The sequence below is a fragment of the Filicampus tigris genome, chromosome 18, assembly GCF_054856515.1.
Source record: "Filicampus tigris isolate MCC_2025a chromosome 18, RoL_Ftig_1.0, whole genome shotgun sequence".
NCBI classification, from domain to species: domain Eukaryota; kingdom Metazoa; phylum Chordata; class Actinopteri; order Syngnathiformes; family Syngnathidae; genus Filicampus; species Filicampus tigris.
Genome location: NC_141234.1, coordinates 14,796,755 through 14,816,097, shown reverse-complemented (window position 1 = coordinate 14,816,097; position 19,343 = coordinate 14,796,755). Strand labels below are relative to the sequence as shown.

The 19,343-nt window shown below is 45.5% G+C and overlaps 1 protein-coding gene across 1 annotated transcript; it reads right to left on the bottom strand.

Moving 5' to 3' along the window:
- Positions 1–1,461: 1,461 nt before the first annotated feature.
- On the bottom strand, positions 1,462–18,549 carry LOC147132686 (uncharacterized). The gene is made up of 2 exons (XM_086013924.1): positions 17,943–18,549; positions 1,462–3,409 (listed from the first exon to the last, which is right to left on the bottom strand). Exons 1-2 carry the CDS (start codon positions 18,058–18,060, stop codon positions 2,079–2,081), a joined length of 1,449 nt encoding a protein of 482 aa, XP_085870050.1. The 5' UTR covers positions 18,061–18,549; the 3' UTR covers positions 1,462–2,078.
- Between the last annotated feature and the right edge of the window lie 794 nt (positions 18,550–19,343).

Here is a 19,343-nt window from a genome sequence, read left to right as displayed (position 1 = left end):
TCTCAACATCTGTTCCCCGGATGTTCACTGGTGCAGGTGAAGAGTGCTGGCGCCTACCGAAATCCACCACCATTTCTTTGGATTTCCCCGCATTGATCAGGAGGCGGTTCTGCTGGCACCAGTCCACAAAACCCTGAGTAAGTTCTCTGTACTCCCGATCATCTCCGCCTGTGATGAGGCCGACAATCGCAGAGTCGTCAGAGAACTTCTGCAGGTGACAGGTAGGGGTGTTGTAGTTGAAGTCCGAGGTGTAGAGGGTGAACAGGAAGGGAGCCAAGACAGTTCCCTGTGGGGCCCCCGTGCTGCAGAGGAGCACGTCAGACACACAGTCCTGTGTCCTCACATACTGTGGCCGGTTTGTGAGGTAGTCCTGGATCCATGTGGTGAGGTGGTGCGCCACCCCCGCCCGCTCCAGCTTGTCTCCCAGTAGGGTGGGCTGGATGGTGTTGAAAGCACTGGAGAAATCAAAGAACATGATCCTCACAGTGCTCCCCGCCTTCTCCAGGTGGGAGAGTGAAGTGTGGAGGAGGTAGATGATGGCATCATCCACACTGATGCCAGGCTGGTATGCGAACTGGAGTGGGTCCATTGAGGAGCTCACCAGGGGGCGCAGGTGGACAAGGACCAGTCTCTCCAGGGTCTTCATCAGGTGAGACGTCAGCGCCACTGGTCTGAAGTGTAGCTAATTGTGTATGATGACCATAAATGTGTAATGCCATTACCAAAAATGTGTAAGACAATTATTATCTGGTCCATGTATCACTAATATTCTGATTCACATAAAACCATGATTATCCATATGCAATACAATAATCACTTGACTAACCTCTAGCTAACCTATTGGTTAATATATTCACCCATATCCTTCAATTCTTGTCCAGGATACGTGTGGAGACTGAAGTGTGACTGGAGTACAACTGAACAAAAAAATGTTTTTGATTGGGCACCTAATTTAGAAATAGATTTGATAACTATCAGAGAATGCTGTAATTATACTTATTATAATGATATTTTGTGCATAAAGGTGGCATTTGGTGATCATCTACTGAAGTGCACAAAAGCATGTTTCAATATTTCTGTAAGTGCCGACGTGAAATACTGTGTAAACAAGCTCGTGGAACAGGCATGCCCAGGCCACGCCCACCAAAATCCACTCATTTCATCCTAGGCTGTCAGTGACCTTCCTATTGGAGCCTGTAATTCTACAAAAAGGTGGCATTTCTTGAAAAAGTGTTTTGATAACAGTATTTGGGCATCCAGGGGATGTTTGTTTTTGCCACTGCAAAGCTCATGTTAGGGGCTCTTTAATTCAGGTCACCAACTGGTTTACAGGCCAGCCAGATCGGCCGTGACGTTCAAAAACCATTGAGAGATACTGAGACTACTTACTTGTCTCTTTTGTGTTCTTATAGTTCACCTTTTAGTTCTGTTGTTTTCATATTTTGACACAGTGTAATGAAGGCCAGTTGAGCAAGTGATTTTATTGACGACTGTGGAAAAGGGCTGCGATAAGATGCATAAGCAGTTTCTTCTCACTCATTTTCCATTACGTACAATTAAAAACACAACTAAAAAGCACAACGTTCACAAATGTGGCAAAGACAATTGACATCTTATTTCATTTACGCCTGATAATGTAAACACTTGAAAAAAAAACATCACAATGACAGTGGTCCTTCTGTAACTGATAAAACTGGCTTTGTGTCTTAAAGCAGAAGTCAACCCAAACATATTTTTTTCAAGAATATGTTCCCAGTAGGCCTACTAGTTGAAACACTGCATTTTGATTAATTTTGATTTTGTGGAATATAAATTAAGCAGAACATGCACTCATTTTTAGCCATCTCCGAGGGCGGCCATTTTGTCTTATGTTGACTGAAAATGACATCACAACTGCTCACAACGACCAATCACAGCTCAGATTCAGAGAACAGGTCAGCCGTGATATGTTTGGGTTGACTTCCGCTTTAAGATCTTTGCAAAATTCAACATATCATATTTTATTCATTATCATTTACACTTTTACCGCTTAACACAAGGAGTCAGTTGATTCCGTTTATTTATATTTTGGGGGAAATTCAAGGAGTGCTGCTATTCTCACCAACACACTTGTGTTTCTCAACACACTGTTTAGTAGAGAAACCTTTAGCACAAACACTGCAACTGAATGGTTTCTTCCCATTGTGTGTTCTTGTGTGCTTTAATAGGTTCGATTTTTGAGAGAAACTCCTGCCACAATCTAAGCAGGAAAAAGGTTTTTCTCCGCTGTGCGTTCTTGTGTGTTGTGTTAAATGTGGCTTTACAAAGAAGCTTTTGCCACAAACTGAGCAGGAAAATCTTTTTTCTCCACTGTGTGTTCTTGTATGTCGTGTTAAATGTGATTTTACAGAGAAGCTTTTGCCACAAACTGAACAGGAAAAAGGGTTTTCTCCACTGTGTGTTCTTGTGTGCTTTATTAAATCTGATTTATGAGAGAAACGTCTACCACAATCTAAGCAGGGAAAAGGTTTTTCTCCACTGTGTGTCCTTGTGTGTTGTGTTAAATGTGACTTTACAGAGAAGCTTTTGCCACAAACTGAGCAGGAAAAAGGCTTTTCTTCACTGTGTGTTCTTGTGTGCTTTAATAAATCAGATTTATAAGAGAAGCCTCTACCACAATCTAAGCAGGAAAAAGGTTTTTCTCCACTGTGTGTTCTTGTGTGCTCAGTTAAATTTGACTTTACAGAGAATCTTTTGCCACAAACTGAGCAGGAAAAAGGTTTTTCTCCACTGTGTGTTCTTGTGTGTCGTGTTAAATGTGACTTTACAGAGAAGCTTTTGCCACAAACTGAGCAGGAAAAAGGTTTTTCTCCACTGTGTGTTCTTGTGTGCTTTATTAAATCTGATTTATTCGAAACGCTTTTGCCACAAATTGAGCAGGAAAAAGGTTTTTCTCCACTGTGTGTTCTTGTGTGTTGTGTTAAATGTGACTTTACAGAAAAGCTTTTGCCACAAACTGAGCAGGAAAAAGGTTTTTCTCCACTGTGTGTTCTTGTGTGTACTTTTAAAGACCACTTTGAACATAACGTTTTCCCACACTGAGAACATTTCCAGGATTTGTCGTCAGCGTGACATGCGCTATCACCTTTAGCTTGTTGATCATCATCATCAGTGTAAGGAGAGTGTGATGATGTGTCATCACAATGTGCTTGTGATGGTCCCCAGTAGTCACTTTCGGTTGTCACATGTTGACTTGAGCTGCTGCTTGGAGGCTCCGCCCCTCTGTCATCCTCACCCTTGTTTTCATCTTCACTCTTTAAAGGCACAAAGGGCAGTGGTGACTTGTTGATATCCGCCTCTTCCTCCTCCTTTTTGATGTGAGTGATGTCTGGCTCCTTTTGCTCAAGACGAAGATATTTTTCACCGATGTCTGCAGGACACAAAAAGACCAACACGCATTTGGTTTGGTCAAGTCAAACCTCAGGCGGTGATTTGGATGTTGTGTATTATTGTTTTTACAGTGCTACATTGACTTGTGCCCGCCGCACGCAGAGCGATGCGTCCAATCCCTACTTGAACTGGACCATCAGAAAAAGAAAAAAAAATAGATGGCTGGCTACTCAACCCTGCACATGGATTGATCTATGACACCCTGCGACGTAATATGAAATTAAAAATTCTGTTGCTCTCTGGTAAAACAAGACATTTGCATTCCAAATTATTACACAAATTAGAGTTTTTCTCAGATTTTTATAAATAGTCCATGCCAAGGGTCACCAACTCCGGTCGTCAACTGCCAATAATCCTTTGTTGAATTTGCAGCATTTGGAGGTTACATGCAAAAAAAAAAAAAAAAAAAAAAAAGCTCTCACCCACTAATAGTTATTCTTTGGCACCCATTTTCTGGACTGATTTGATTTGCCATGAACAATTGTAGCTCTCTTCCCCGTGAGCCGTCACCTTATCGTGGTGGAGGGGTTTGCGCGCCCCAATGATCCTAGGAGCTAAGTTGTCTGGGGCTTTATGCCCCTGGTAGGGTCACCCATGGCACACAGGTCCTAGGTGAGGGACCAAACTAAGCACGGCTCAAAATGACCCCTTATGAAGAAAAAAATTAATGGATCACGTTTTCCCTCGCCCAGAAGTGGGTCACCGGGGCCACCTTCTGGAGCCAGGCCTAGAGGTGGGGCTCGATGGCGAGCGCCTGGTGGCCGGGCCTGCGCCCATGGGGCCCGGCCGGGCTCAGTCCGAAAAGGACACGTGGGTCCCCCTTCCCATGGGCTCACCACTGGTGGGAGGGGCCAAAGGGGTCGGGTGCCGTGTGAGCTGGGCAGCGGCAGAAGACAGGGACCTTGGCGGTCCGATCCCCGGCAACAAAAACTAGCTCTTGGGACATGGAATGTCACCTCTCTGGCAGGGAAGGAGCCTGAGCTGGTGTGTGAGGCTGAGAGGTTCCGACTAGATATAGTCGGGCTCACCTCTACGCACAGCTTGGGTTCTGGTACCAGTCCTCTCGAGAGGGGTTGGACACTCTTCCACTCTGGAGTTGCCCAGGGTGAGAGGCGCCGAGCAGGTGTGGGCATACTTATTGCCCCCCGGCTTGGCGCCTGTACATTGGGGTTTACCCCAGTGGACGAGAGGGTAGCCTCCCTCCGCCTGAGGGTGGGGGGACGGGTCCTGATTGTTGTTTGTGCTTATGCACCAAACAGCAGTGCAGAGTACCCACCCTTTTTGGAGTCCTTGGAGGGTGTGCTGGAGGGCGCTCCACCTGGGGACTCCATCGTTCTGCTGGGGGACTTCAATGCTCACGTGGGCAATGACAGTGAGACCTGGAGAGGTGTGATTGGGAGGAACGGCCCCCCCGATCTGAACCCGAGCGGTGTTCGGTTCCTGGACTTCTGTGCCCATCACGGATTGTCCGTAATGAACACCATGTTCAAACATAAGGGTGTCCATATGTGCACTTGGCACCAGGATGCCGCAGTTCGATGATCGACTTTGTAGTCGGCCGCATGTTTTGGACACTCGGGTGAAGAGAGGGGCGGAGCTGTCAACTGATCACCACCTGGTGGTGAGTTGGCTCCGATGGTGGGGGAAGATGCCGGTCCGACCTGGCAGACCCAAACGTATTGTGAGGGTTTGCTGGGAACGTCTGGCAGAATCCCCTGTCAGAGGGAGTTTCAACTCCCACCTCCGGCAGAACATTTCCCACGTCCCGGGGGAGGCGGGAGACATCGAGTCCGAGTGGACCATGCTTCGTGCCTCCATTGTTGAGGCGGCCGATCGGAGCTGTGGCCGCAAGGTGGTTGGTGCCTATCGTGGCGGCAATCCCCGAACCCGCTGGTGGACACCAGCGGTAAGGGATGCTGTCCAGCTGAAGAAGGAGTCCTATCGGGGTCCCGCAGGCAGCTGACAGGTACCAGCTGGCCAAGCGGAATGCAACTCTGGCAGTTGCTGAGGCAAAAACTCAGGTGTGGGAGGAGTTTGGGGAGGCCATGGAAAATGACTTCCGGACGGCTTCGAGGAAATTCTGGTCCGCCATCCGACGTCTCAGGAGAGGGAAGCAGTGCACCATTAACACTGTTTATAGTGGAGATGGGGTGCTGCTGACCTCAACTCGGGACGTTGTGGGTCGGTGGGGAGAGTACTTCGAAGACCTCCTCAATTCCACCGACACGCCTTCCACTGAGGAAACAGAGCCTGGAGACTCTGAGGTGGGCTCTCCTATCTCTGGGGTTGAAGTAACCGAGGTAGTCAAAAAGCTCCTCGGTGGCAAAGCCCCGGGGGTGGATGAGATCCGCCCGGAGTTCATAAAGGCTCTGGATGTTGAGGGGCTGTCATGGTTGACACGTCTCTACAACATTGCGTGGACATCGGGGACAGTGCCTCTGGATTGGCAGACCGGGGTGGTGGTCCCCCTTTTTAAGAAGGGGGACCGGAGCGTGTGCTCCAATTACAGAGGGATCACACTCCTCAGCCTCCCCGGCAAGGTCTATTCAGGGGTGCTGGAGAGGAGGGTCCGTCGGAAGGTCGAATCCCGGATTCAGGAGGAGCAATGTGGTTTTCGTCCCTGCCGTGGAACAGTGGACCAGCTCTACACCCGCAGCAGGGTCCTCGAGGGTGCATGGGAGTTCGCCCCACCAGTCTACATGTGTTTTGTGGACTTGGAGAAGGCGTTCGACCGTGTCCCTCGGGGAATTCTGTGGGGGGTGCTTCGGGGTATCGAGCCCCCTGATAAGGGCTGTCCGGTCCCTGTACCACCGATGTCAGAGTTTGGTCCGCATTGCCAGCAGTAAGTCGGATTCCTTTCCTGTGGGGGTTGGACTCCGCCAAGGCTGCCCTTTGTCACCAATTCTATTCATAACTTTTATGGACAGAATTTCTAGGCGCAGCCGAGGTGTCGAGGGGGTCCGGTTTGGTGGCCTCACTATTGCATCTCTGCTTTTTGCAGATGATGTGGTACTGTTGGCTTCTTCAAACCGCGATCTCCAACTCTCGCTGGAGCGGTTCGCAGCCGAGTGTGAAACGGTCGGAATGAAAATCAGCACCTCCAAATCTGAGACCATGGTCCTCAGTCGGAAAAGGGTGGCGTACCCTCTCCGGGTCGGGGATGGGATTCTGCCCCAAGTGGAGGAGTTCAAGTAACTTGGGGTCTTGTTCACGAGTGAGGGTAAGATGGAACGGGAGATCGACAGGCGGATCGGTGCAGCGTCTGCTGTGATGCGGACCCTGTATCGGTCTGTCTTGGTGAAGAAGGAGCTCAGCCGAAAGGCGAAGCTCTCAATTTACCGGTCGATCTACGTTCCTACTCTCACCTATGGTCATGAGCTGTGGGTCATGACCGAAAGAACAAGATCTCGGATACAAGCGGCCGAAATGGGTTTCCTTCGCAGGGTGTCCGGGCTCTCCCTTAGAGATAGGGTGAGAAGTTCGGCCATCCGGGAGGGACTCAGAGTCGAGCCGCTGCTCCTCCGCGTCGAGAGGAGCCAGTTGAGGTGGCTCGGGCATCTGATTAGGATGCCTCCTGGACGCCTCCCTGGTGAGGTGTTCCGGGCATGTCCCACCGGCAGGAGACCCCGAGGACGACCCAGAACACGCTGGAGAGACTATGTCTCCCGGCTTGCCTGGGAACGCCTTGGGATCCTTCCGGGAGAGCTGGAAGATGTTGCTGGGGAGAGGGAAGTCTGGGCTTCCCTGCTGAAGCTGCTGCCTCCGCGACCCGACTTCGGATAAGCGGGAGATAATGGATGGATGGATGGATGGATGGATGGAGAATGTCATAAAAAATCTGATACAGGTCGCATATGGGCAAAAAAATCCGATCTGGGTCGCATTTGCCTGCGGTGTGAACCTAGCCTAACATGGTGCTAGCAAATGAGAACCTGCTAGACTGGGAGTCGGTACCATTGCTCATTACATTATTCATAATAAATGCCATGCATTGCATTGTATTGGAAAATGTATCAGAAATGTATTTCTCTTTCAATTGTTCACCTTTATTCAGTCAGTTGTTGTTACATCAATAGAATTTAAATTAACAAACTGTCCTGAATGTTTGGGCTAAAATAGCCCCTAAATACACACAACATTTGCATTTTAAACTTTGAATTCAATATATATTAAAATTCAAGTATTCTTCGTTATAGACTAGTCGACTAGTCGCAAATAAAATTTGAGACTAGTCGGCGGGCAAATTAGTCGAAATTCCTATCCCTAGTAGCAACACAAGAAATAAAACTTCCGGCCATGAACACATGACATTATCAACAATAATTAACATATTAACAGGTTCCCTTTTTGTTACATCTAAGTAATACATTACTTATATTTACATACAATTATGTATTAATTCACGACATAAATAAATGAAGTTCGGACTCAACTAGCAAACTATGAATTATTAATTTTCAAATCCAAGCGTTGCAGAGCAACACTTCCAAACATTGATGAGATGTGCCAAAACGGTCACCGTGAAGAGCAATTCTGTTCCACCGTGGGCCATATGGATTACGAGAGAAACAAAAGTTTAGTAAACACACACACTCAGAAAACAGTCGCTGAGGTGAGCACCAAACACAAATGCACTCACGCACACACACACACACTCAGTACTTTAGTGAGCAAGTCAAACGTGACATCCTGGATGTTCGGTTAACATTATTCAGTTTACACACTTGTAGTCCGCATCATTCATAACTAGCCTGTATTCCCGAGGCATGTTGCACAAACTATGGCGGCTTATTAGTGTGACGCCAGGATACACCCAAACATGAATAAAGTCACAAGTCTACATATCACATCAATGAATGAGTGGGATAATGCAATGCACTTTTCGGTAAATTGAAGTTTTGTTATTCAACTTTATTCTGAATACGGTGTCCAATGTATGAGAATGGGTGTTGTCATGACGACGTCTTGTTTTCTCTCTCGCTGGGTGACACTTCTGTCACACAAATCATATATCAAATACAATACAATTTTATTTGTATAGCGCATTTCACAACAGCTGGAGCTGTAACAAAGCACTTTACAGTCTACCATATTTTCCGGACTATCAGTCGCGTTTTCCCCCCCATAGTTTGGCTGGGGGTGTGATTTATACTCTGGAGCGACTTATGTGTGAAATTATTAACACATTATTACTGTCATGGCTTGTTAGTGCTGACTTGTATTTATGATGTTTTGCCTCCCTCTGCAGGCGCTTTAGCATGAATAATTTAAACGGTGAAAATCTAATGTTTTGTTAAATAAGTAATTAAAACAGTATGATAAAAAGACGGCGGCACGGTGGTCGACTGGTTAGCAAGTCCGCCTCACAGTTCAGAGGTCGTGGGTTCGATCCCGGCTCCGGCCTCCCTGTGTGGAGTTTGCATGTTCTCCCCGTGCCTGCGTGGGTTTTCTCCGGGCACTCCGGTTTCCTCCCACATTCCAAAAACATGCATGGTAAGTTGATTGGATACTCTAAATTGCCCCTAGGTGTGATTGTGAGTGCGGATGTTTGTCTCTGTGTGCCCTGCGATTGGCTGGCAACCAGTTCAGGGTGTCCCCCGCCTACTGCCCAAAGACAGCTGGGATAGGCTCCAGCACGCCCCGCGACCCTTGTGAGGAGAAGCGGTACAGATAATGGATGGATGGATGATAAAAAGACAATTTGACTGTTAAGGCCTTGCTAGTCGAGGAAGCTAGCTTATCCAAACAGCTAAACATTCACAAACAAACTACACAGACTCCAGGTGTGCAGCGTAGTTGCCTGTTTATATTGTGAGACTTCACAAGAAACAGAAAATACTATCAATCTATGCATTACATACACATGTATTTTCATAAATATGAACAAGATGAGCTTATGCTAACGACTAGCGATCGCGATTAGCGATAGCGATTAGTATGTTCAGTCAACAACGTACAATCATCCACAATTCACCTCTAAATAAATTTCGTTACACACAATTGTCTAAGTTAGTTTCAGACGATGGTTTAACAAGAATGAACCACAAACAGGCAGACATGCTAACGATTAGCAACCACGATTAGCAATAGCGACTAGTATGTTCAGTCAACAACACAGTACAATCAGCCGCAATTCAGCTCCTATATAAATGTTGCATGCTCATTACACACAATTGTCTAAGTTACTTACAGACGATGGTTGAACAAGAATGAACCTAAGGCTGGGCGATATGACTGAAAAGTATATCACGATATAAGTGTTTCATATTGGTCGATATCGATATATATTGAATTTTTTTTTTCTTTTTTTTTAAACTATTGAAAATAATGACAGGAAGAAAAAAACAATTAGGTTATTTTATATTAACATAATACTTAACCTTTAATAAGAGGTCAATGTAACTATGAAAGAGTGAAATGAACCTGTCGATATAAAGATATATTATTTGAGCAAAGTTACGGCGCTCGCTCGCTGGACGCGGGCGTAGCGCACGGACGCCGGCCGCGAGCGTAGCGCACGGACGCCGGCCGCGAGCGTAGCGCACGGACGCGAGCGTAGCGCACGGACGCCGGCCGCGAGCGTAGCGCACGGACGCCGGCCGCGAGCGTAGCGCACGGACGCCGGCCGCGAGCGTAGCGCACGGACGCCGGCCGCGAGCGTAGCGCACGGACGCCGGCCGCGAGCGTAGCGCACGGACGCCGGCCGCGAGCGTAGCGCACGGCCGCCGGGCCCGCGAGCATGCGCCATCGAATTATCAGTCAGCCCTAAATGAAGCACAAACAGGCAGTTGCCTGCCTCTGGCTGGAGTATTGCATCATGCAGCCACACATGTAAGGAGCCGAGCGTATCGGAGACGAAGACATAATTACGACCGAATACATAAATACTTTTGGAGACTTGGAAACATTCTACATGGTCGGGGATAAATAAAAGACTTATTTAATCGATCTACAACCGTTTTGGTGAGTTTAAAGTTATCTTACGGTAGCTTTCTTGTTTGCTACATGTGTGAATGTTAGCTAAATATTACCATTGTAGCTCGGTGGAAATGATGTGTACTAATAAGCGCACAATTTCCTCCAAAAATGTGACTCCAGTGCGACTGTTTTTTTATTCTTTTCTATGCATTTTATGGCTGGTACTCCGGAGCGACTTATAGTCTAGAAAATATGGTCCATACAAACAACAAAACAGCCATAATACAACAAGTGGAATCAATAAATTAAAACACTATATACAACAGACACCGGAAAAGAGACGAAATTTCAGGTCTCAGGTTGGATCAAAAGCCAGAGAATAAAAATGTGTCTTTTAAAAGTGGACAGAGGGGGCTTGGCTAACATCCAATGGGAGGTCATTCCATAGGGAAGGACCAGCAGCCAAAAATGCGTGATGTCCTCTGAGGCTCCGATTAGTCCTCAGCACCCCGAGCAGCGCCTGGTCCGCAGACATTGTGATTGCTATAGTTAACACCATTTTCTCATTCTGATTGCTCGAGTAGTTGGCAGTGGTACTCCAGGACTTACTGCTGCTCAAAATGTCATTATATATGTCATATCATTATGGAATAATAGGAGACATTTAAATGACATAAATATTCCCAAAAATCAATGTAAGTCTAGACATAATTTTTAGTTCATTGTTAAATATTGTCATAGAACAGGGGTGCCCATTACGTCGATCGCGATCGACCGGTCGATCGCAAAGGCATTGTGGGTAGATCACCAGCCTATCATCCGTCCTCACTACTGTATTGCTACGTTCACGCCAACTGCGTTGGGATCGTTTCTGGCGGTGCGTTTCATTTGGAGTCAATGTAGTTTGCGCGGGTGGACGCGGTTGCGTATGATGCATTTTGAGCGGTGCGACGCAGAGCGAAGCAATGGAAATCGGCCCATTTGCTCGCTCGTCACATATAAAACAAGTCAACTTTTTTGCCATTCCGCCTCGCGGAAGCCAATATTCATCGGACCCCACGGCACCCTGTTCACTCGGCGGCTTTTTTTTTTTTACAGTTCTTGAACTTTGCCAAGACAGCAATATTGATAGTATTAGCATAGAGTGCAAAAAAGTTGACTTGTTTTATACGCGCCGAATGGAGCAAATGGGCGGATTGTTGTTACTGCAAATCTGCTTGAGGCTGGCTATCAGCTGCTACTCTCCGGACTATGCATTCATGGCTGATTCCATTCCATGCAAGTCATCAGAGTAGGGTAATTACAAAACATTTTTGTGGTTGTATTGTGCTATATATAGGTTGATGCAGTCATGCAAGGTACACCAGCATATACGGTACATATAAAAAATAATTCTCAATATGCAGTATTTATAAATAATGTGTTTTGGATTTTTAGTGGGCGGTAGATCATTTTGACTCGGTCATATCATAAGTAGCTCTCAGGCTGAAAAAGTGTGGGCACCCCGGCCATAGAATATTGTTATGTTTTGAAGAAGCTGTATTAAGCAATTTACAATATAAACAAGAGCTTAAAAAAAATGGAAACTGAGGCACTCAAAGTATTTTGGATTAAAAGGCCAAAACATGGCCAGTTGGAGATAATGCCTACCCGTTTCAGCCTTGGTAGGCCTTCTTCAGGGCAAGCTTGAGTGGACTAGCATGGTACTGCTTTTATACAAGTCGGTCACATGATCTATGTGGGCTGGACCCAAGCAGTCAGCTGGTGCAAAGCATCCAATCGGCAACATTCCAAAAGTAGCTACTAAAAATAAATCACAATTGACAATTAATAATTGAGACCAGGAAACTCTGAGGCTCTTAATGTATAAATCCAATAAGATTCCCTCTGTAGCAATCTTTTTAATCCGTCCCCTCCCCTTATGGGCTAGGGAAAATGTTCAATACCATAGGCTTTCAAAATTGTACTGCAATGATTTGAGTGTTTATAGTGCAGTGCCATAGGGTATAGAGGGTTACCGGCCCTTATGGCTTGTTTGTGCTCCGCAAGTCGGGATTTGAATTTGCGTTTAGTTCTACCTATGTAGAAGTGGCCACAAGGACATTCAAGTCTGTAGACTACATAGCGAGTGTTACAGTCGATAAATTAATTAATATTATCGCATTTTCCGGACTATAGGTCGCACTAGCCATAAAATGCATAATAAAGAAGAAAAAACATATAAGTCGCACTGAAGTATAGGTCGCATTTTGGGGGAAAATTGTGCGCATAGCACATAATTTCCACTGAGCTACGATGCTACATGTAACATACAAGAAAGTTACGGTAAGATAACTTTAAACTCACCAAAACAGTTGTAGATCGATTAAATAAGTGTTTTATTTATCCGCAGCCATGTCGAATTTTTCCAAGTCTCCAAAAGTATTTATGTATTTGGTCGTAATTATGTCTTAGTCTCCTTTGTGCTGAGTGTGCTCCTCCTTAGGTTTGTGGCTGCATGATGCAATACCCCAGCCAGAGACAGGCAACTGCCTGTTTGTGGTTCATTCTTGTTCAACCATCTCCTGTAAGTAACTTAGACAATTGTGTGTAATGAGCTTGCAACATTTAGTTAAACAAAACATTAGACTTTAACCGTTTAAATTATTCACGCATTTTAATAGCTTTTAGGATGTATCTTATGTTTCTTTATGTTGGCTACAATAACATGTGAAATGATATAGAAGTAATTGTCATGGCTCATTTGAATAGTGGAAAGACTAAGCGAGAGGCTGCAATGATGCGCACCTAGTCAGTTCACGTACAGTACAGTGTGTGGAAAAAGTAAATCCACTTGTGCCCTCGTTGGTCGAGCTCGCGCTGGGAACCAGTCACGCACCTTTTATGAGTGCCTGCGGGTATGTACAAAGCCTCCGAGTCAACTCATATCTTTGAAACAATGCGTCTTTCTGCAATATAGCTGCCGAAGTGGCTGTGTTGTTTCATTTTAAATTTGTTGTGAATGCTTCTGAAACATCTGCAATGCACTGAGGGCGCAAAAGTTGAAGCGAGAAGTAGCGATGGATCACTGTATACTAATATTGCACATGAAGAAGGACTTACAGCTCTTACGCATTATTTGGAAAGGAGTTCCTCTGAACAAATGCCACCTGCTGGATTCATAGTGGAACTAACAAAGTGGACTCTATACAGTAAGCATTCTCTAGTAAGGATTCATATTTGCATTGTTCAATCTTTCCTTATAACAGAATTTCTTTATGTGGGAAACGACTACGGTACATGTCCTGTATGAACGTGCAAGTATGTTAACAAAAAACATATGTAATAACACAAGCAATATAAAGCCCCAAAAACATTTTCCCCAAAATGTTTACTCAAGAAAAACTAAACTATAAAGTACAGGTATATGAACAAAATACAGTACGTACAGTATAACAAACATGGTCCAAATACTGTTGACAAAATACTGTAAATACTGTAACACAAATACAGTACAGTACTTGTAGAAAAGGCTCAGCCTTCTCTTTAATTTCGTTACCGTCAGTTCACGTTCACGTGTTTTGTATCTCGTGTTGTTCCAGTTTTTCCTGCTTCCGGGCTTGAGTCAGGTGCAGCCTTCCAGTGCAGCTCGATATCAGCCTAGTCTGATGATTCCTTGTTGTTTCTTATTTCATTGATGCACCTTTAAGCCTTGAGTTTATGACAAAAACGTAAGTCTGTCTTCATTTACTCGTATATTTCCGTATATCTCCTCAAATCCTGCGCAGACCAGCTGTGTGGAATTGTCCAGCACATGTTCAACCTGAGCCTGAAGCTGGGCAGGGTCCCCCAGCTATGGAAAACATCCTGCCTGGTCCCGGTGCCAAAGACCCCCCCACCCGAAGGAGCTCAACAGCTTCAGACCAGTGGCGCTGACGTCTCACTTGATGAAGACCCTGGAGAGACTGGTCCTTGTCCACCTGCGCCCCCTGGTGAGCTCCTCAATGGACCCACTCCAGTTCGCATATCAGCCTGGCATCAGTGTGGATAATGCCATCATCTACCTCCTCCACACTTCACTCTCCCACCTGGATAAGGCGGGGAGCACTGTGAGGATCATGTTCTTTGATTTCTCCAGTGCTTTCAACACCATCCAGCCCACCCTACTGGGAGACAAGCTGGAGCGGGCAGGGGTGGCCCACCACCTCACCACATGGATCCAGGACTACCTCACAAACCGGCCACAGTATGTGAGGACACAGGACTGTGTGTCTGACGTGCTCCTCTGTAGCACGGGGGCCCCACAGGGAACTGTCTTGGCTCCCTTCCTGTTCACCCTCTACACCTCGGACTTCAACTACAACACCCCGACCTGTCACCTGCAGAAGTTCTCTGACGACTCTGCGATTGTCGGCCTCATCACAGGCGGAGATGATTGGGAGTACAGAGAACTTACTCAGGGTTTTGTGGACTGGTGGACTAACCCTAACCCGGGGAACAGATGTTGAGAGAGTCTCAACTTACAAGTACCTGGGTGTTCATCTGAACAATAAACTGGACTGGTGCGAAAACACAGACGCCCTCTATAGGAAGAGTCAGCTGGACAAACTGGTCAGGAGGGCCGGCTCTGTCCTGGGCTGCTCCCTGGACTCTGTGGACTCGGTGGGGGACAGGAGGATGGTGGCCAAGCTGTCATCAATGCTGGACAACCCGGACCACCCCCTCCAGGGCACCCTAACAGCACTCCACAGCTCCTTCAGTGACAGACTGTTACACCCTCGTTGTGCAAAGGAGAGATTTTGTCGTTCCTTTTTGCCTGCTGCTGTCAGACTCTTTAACAAGAACATTGTGTAGTCTCTACAAACTGGCGGACATTAGTGCAATTGTGCAGTCCTGCACCTGGGCTCATATCGTGCAATACCCAATATTTCCCACTACTGTAATACCGTGCAATACTCAACATTCCCCACTTCTGTTAGTCTAGTTTTATTTTTATCCAATGCTGTTCCTTACATTTCACTACAGCACTGCAGCACTGTCACTTACTTAAGAGCATTTTTTCCTCTGTACTATGTACAGGCCGAAATGAGTGTTCCTCATACTTTTTATGTAGATGTAGGTTGGTGTGTATATACATGTGCATATACACATGTTACTGCGTATATTTACATAGGTTTGATCCTAAATGTTTGCCGTCAATGTTATACATTAATGGCCACATTATGCCGCCGTCCCTGTGTGACCTATATCTTTGCTGCTGTAACAATGAAAATTTCCCCACTGTGGGATCAATAAAGACATTCTTATCTTATCTTATCTTAATGCCTGCTCGTGTGCTAGTTAGCCACATTAGCCGCCTAGCATTGGGCCCCGCCGTTCGCGGCCATTAATGTGGGACCATAAGGGTGTGGTTTGTGCCTTACAGTATGTTGCAGTGTATTTCAATGTTGTGGCGACCATAATTCATTACTGTGTTGACTTGGAGGTGGAATTTTGTATTGAATGTGTCGGCTTTCACATCGTCCCTAAGTGTAGTTACGTCACTAAATGTCAGACTTTTTCCATAGTACGAGCAGGAGCTACTTGAGTTTACACTAGTGCAGGGGGTTCAGGATACAGTACCGGAACTTCCGTTGGAAGTAATCTATCGTTAATGTAATATAGTGGAAGAAAATTTAATGCATACATTTTTTTTCCGAGTGAGGGAATTTCCGTTTGATATGATGATGGCGGAGGCGGCACGGTGGTCGACTGGTTAGCAAGTCTGCCTCACAGTTCAGAGGTCGTGGGTTTAATCCCGGCTCCGGCCTCCCTGTGTGGGGTTTGCATGTTCTCCCCGTGCCTGCGTGGTTTTTCTCCGGGTACTCCGGTTTCCTCCCACATTCCAAAACATGCATGGTAAGTTGATTGGACTCTCTAAATTGTCCCTAGGTGTGATTGTGGGTGCGGATGTTTGTCTCTGTGTGCCCTGCGACTGGCTGGCAACCAATTCAGGGTGTCCCCTGCCCACTGCCCGAAGACAGCTGGGATAGGCTCCAGCACGCCCCGCGACCCTTGTGAGGATAAGCGGTACAGATAATGGATGGATGACGATGGCGGAGCGGTACAAGATTTTCCGTAGTATAGAGCTTGGACTGCTTGAGTTTGCACTCACTGCAGGCTTCGCTATTGGTTCTGGATAACGGAACTTCCGTTGTCAGGAATCGATCGTTAATGTAATATAGGAGTAGAAAATGTAATGCATACATTGTTTTTCCGAGTGAGGGAATTTCCGTTTGACAGAGGTCCTTAGGTGGGAATACTTACTGTATAACGATGTTTTTCTGTTCCTCTACCAAATGTACAAAAAACAAAAGGGTACAGCAGGCGTGCTTTGCACCCAATTATGCCAATTTATATTTGTGTTTTTGGGACGAAAAAAGTGTTTATTCCAATTCAAATTTGTTTTGAGATAAAATAATATGGTGGGGACGCTATATAGATGATGTATTGCTCCTTTGGTCTGGGTCGGAAGAAGAATTGATTCAATTTCTTTGCTATTTGAATAATACAAATACAAATCTTCATCTTTGTCTAGAATTTTCTGTCTCACAAGTTACCTTTTTAGAAATAAAAATCTACAAAGATCACAATAAAGATCTCCATATTACAATCTATAGGAAACCTTCCGATCGCAATTCAATTTTGAAGGCGGAGAGTTACCACCCCCCATGGTTGTTAAAAAACATCCCTTATTGTCAGTTCCAACGATGATTTGTGATGACACCCATTTTGACAATCTTACTCAAGATATGGGACACAGATTTAAAAGAAGAGGAGACAAAGAAGAAATAATTTCTACAGCTTATCAGAGAGCTAAGAGTCAAAATCGAAGTGATTTACTAATTACAAAACCCCAAAAATGAACGATCTAATTCCATTGTAATCAAGGCGAATTGGATTTTATTCCTTTCCTTTGAGGTATTTTTTGTAAAAAGGATATTGTTAATAATTGTATATATTAATTTTCAATTGTGATTTATTTTTAGTAGCTACTTTTGGAATGTTGCCGATTGGATGCTTTGCACCAGCTGACTGCTTGGGTCCAGCCCACATCGATCATGTGACCGACTTGTATAAAAGCAGTACCATGCTAGTCCACTCAAGCTTGCCCTGAAGTAGGCCTACCAAGGCTGAAACGGGTAGGCATCATCTCCAACTAGCCATGTTAAAATAAAGGCCTTTCAATCCAAAATACTTTTGAGTGCCTCAGTTTCCATTTTTTGAAGTCCTGCATTGATCCCTCGACTGAAGAGCACCAAAAAGACAGTTTTGAGAAAACTCAAGACATCCGAGAAGCACCCCTATATGCATTGATTGCTTACAAACAAGAGCTGTTGTTCACAAACGATGTCTATCAACAATTGTTCTGTGAAGCAAGTGCAAATTTAAAATATTTTTCGTAGAATATAGTCAAATTATCGTTATCGAGTTTTTTGGAAGGAAAATATATAATATATATATATAGCCCACCCCTACAGCTACTAGTAAGCAAGATTACATTGAAATACAACCACACGATGCATTTTTTCATCGATAGAAAGTCGTTCTTTCCAAAGCAAATGAGAGGTACAAACCTGCTGCGTGTAGCACAACACGAGGCTGCTTGCAATCTTCGCCCAGCAGTTGATGTTGCTCGTTCTCTTTTACTCCACAAAGTTCCTCCTCGTACTTTGTTGTAGTTATTGCACACATTCTCAGACGACAATCCCAACAAATTCGTACTCAATCTCTGCTTGACGATGTGTCGTGTGCTTCTCTTTGTTAGCGGCTAGCGAGCTAAACTAAGCTAGGCGAACTTGGCCGAGAAGCATCAACGGGCGCCGAGTCGAGTTTATCCGGACACAATGGTGTCGCAGTCCTTTAAAGTAGTGATGGACGTTCTGTGTGGAGGCTCGTTCGACATTAGGTGTGTCCAAATTCACAGGCTGGGTCCTTCGAAGCCTTCGAAGGCTCCTCCTCATGTAGCCTCCGTGGAACGCCAAGAACTATAGCAGTTAGCAACAAATTGGCACATTCTGAATTGTCGGTCCAATAACGTAATAACGAGGCATTATTAAAACACAAACATCAATGCTTCTACCTAACCACAGCAGTTCGTGTACAAATCAATCGGCTGCGTCCTCAAATGTCCAACCTTATGTTCACGTGACGTCACTTCCGGCGCGACAAGACCGTGATATCAGTTTTCTTTCCTGGAAAAAAACTAAATATTTACTTGAAGCGTACAGCTTAACTCCAGACAGTTCACACAAATTGTATTTATTTCATGTGAAGTACATACACAATTTTCAGACAATGACGTGTAATGTGTATTTAGATTGCATTTAGGGTTGCCAACTCCCGGAAAAGGTGGCGGCACGGTGATCGACTGGTTAGTCCGCCTCACAGTTCAGAGGTTGTGGGTTCGATCGCAGCTCTGGCCTACCTGTGCGGAGTTTGCATGTTCTCCCCGAAATTTCTCACAGAAATATATAGCGTGACATCATCAGCAGGGTTCTCCCCGTGCCTGCGTGGGTTTTCTCCGGGTACTCCGGTTTCCTCCCACATTCCAAAAACATGCATACGTTCCGATTTTCTCGCGTTTGACCGCGGGAAATTTGAAACCTGAAATGCTGCAGCCCCTCATTCGCTCACAGCGGAAAGGGGAGGGGCTTCGTAGTAGACTACGACGCAATTTTTCAACATCACGATTAGATGAAGAACATCACACTATGCTAATGACTATGCTAATGCTAACAATATTGCTGTCTTGGTAAAGTTTTTTTTTTTGCTGTCTAGGTTGTTGAAGAACTGTAAAAAAAAAAAACGTCGAGTGAACAGGACGCTGTTTGGCTGTGTGTGACGTAGTATCCCCGATGCTGATTGGCTGCCGCAGTATCCCCGATGCTGATTGGCTGCCGCAGTATGCGATGCTGATTGACTGCCACAGTATCCCCGATGCTGATTGGCTGTTGCAGTATGACCGATGGTGATTG

Bases quoted from the DNA above. Each gene is read 5' to 3' on its own strand.
- LOC147132686 (XM_086013924.1), bottom strand. From the start codon at position 18,060: ATGTGTGCAATAACTACAACAAAGTACGAGGAGGAACTTTGTGGAGTA. The intron at 3,410-17,942 runs GTTTGTACCTCT...TGTGTCCTGCAG, and splicing joins TGTTGTGCTACACGCAGCAG to ACATCGGTGAAAAATATCTT.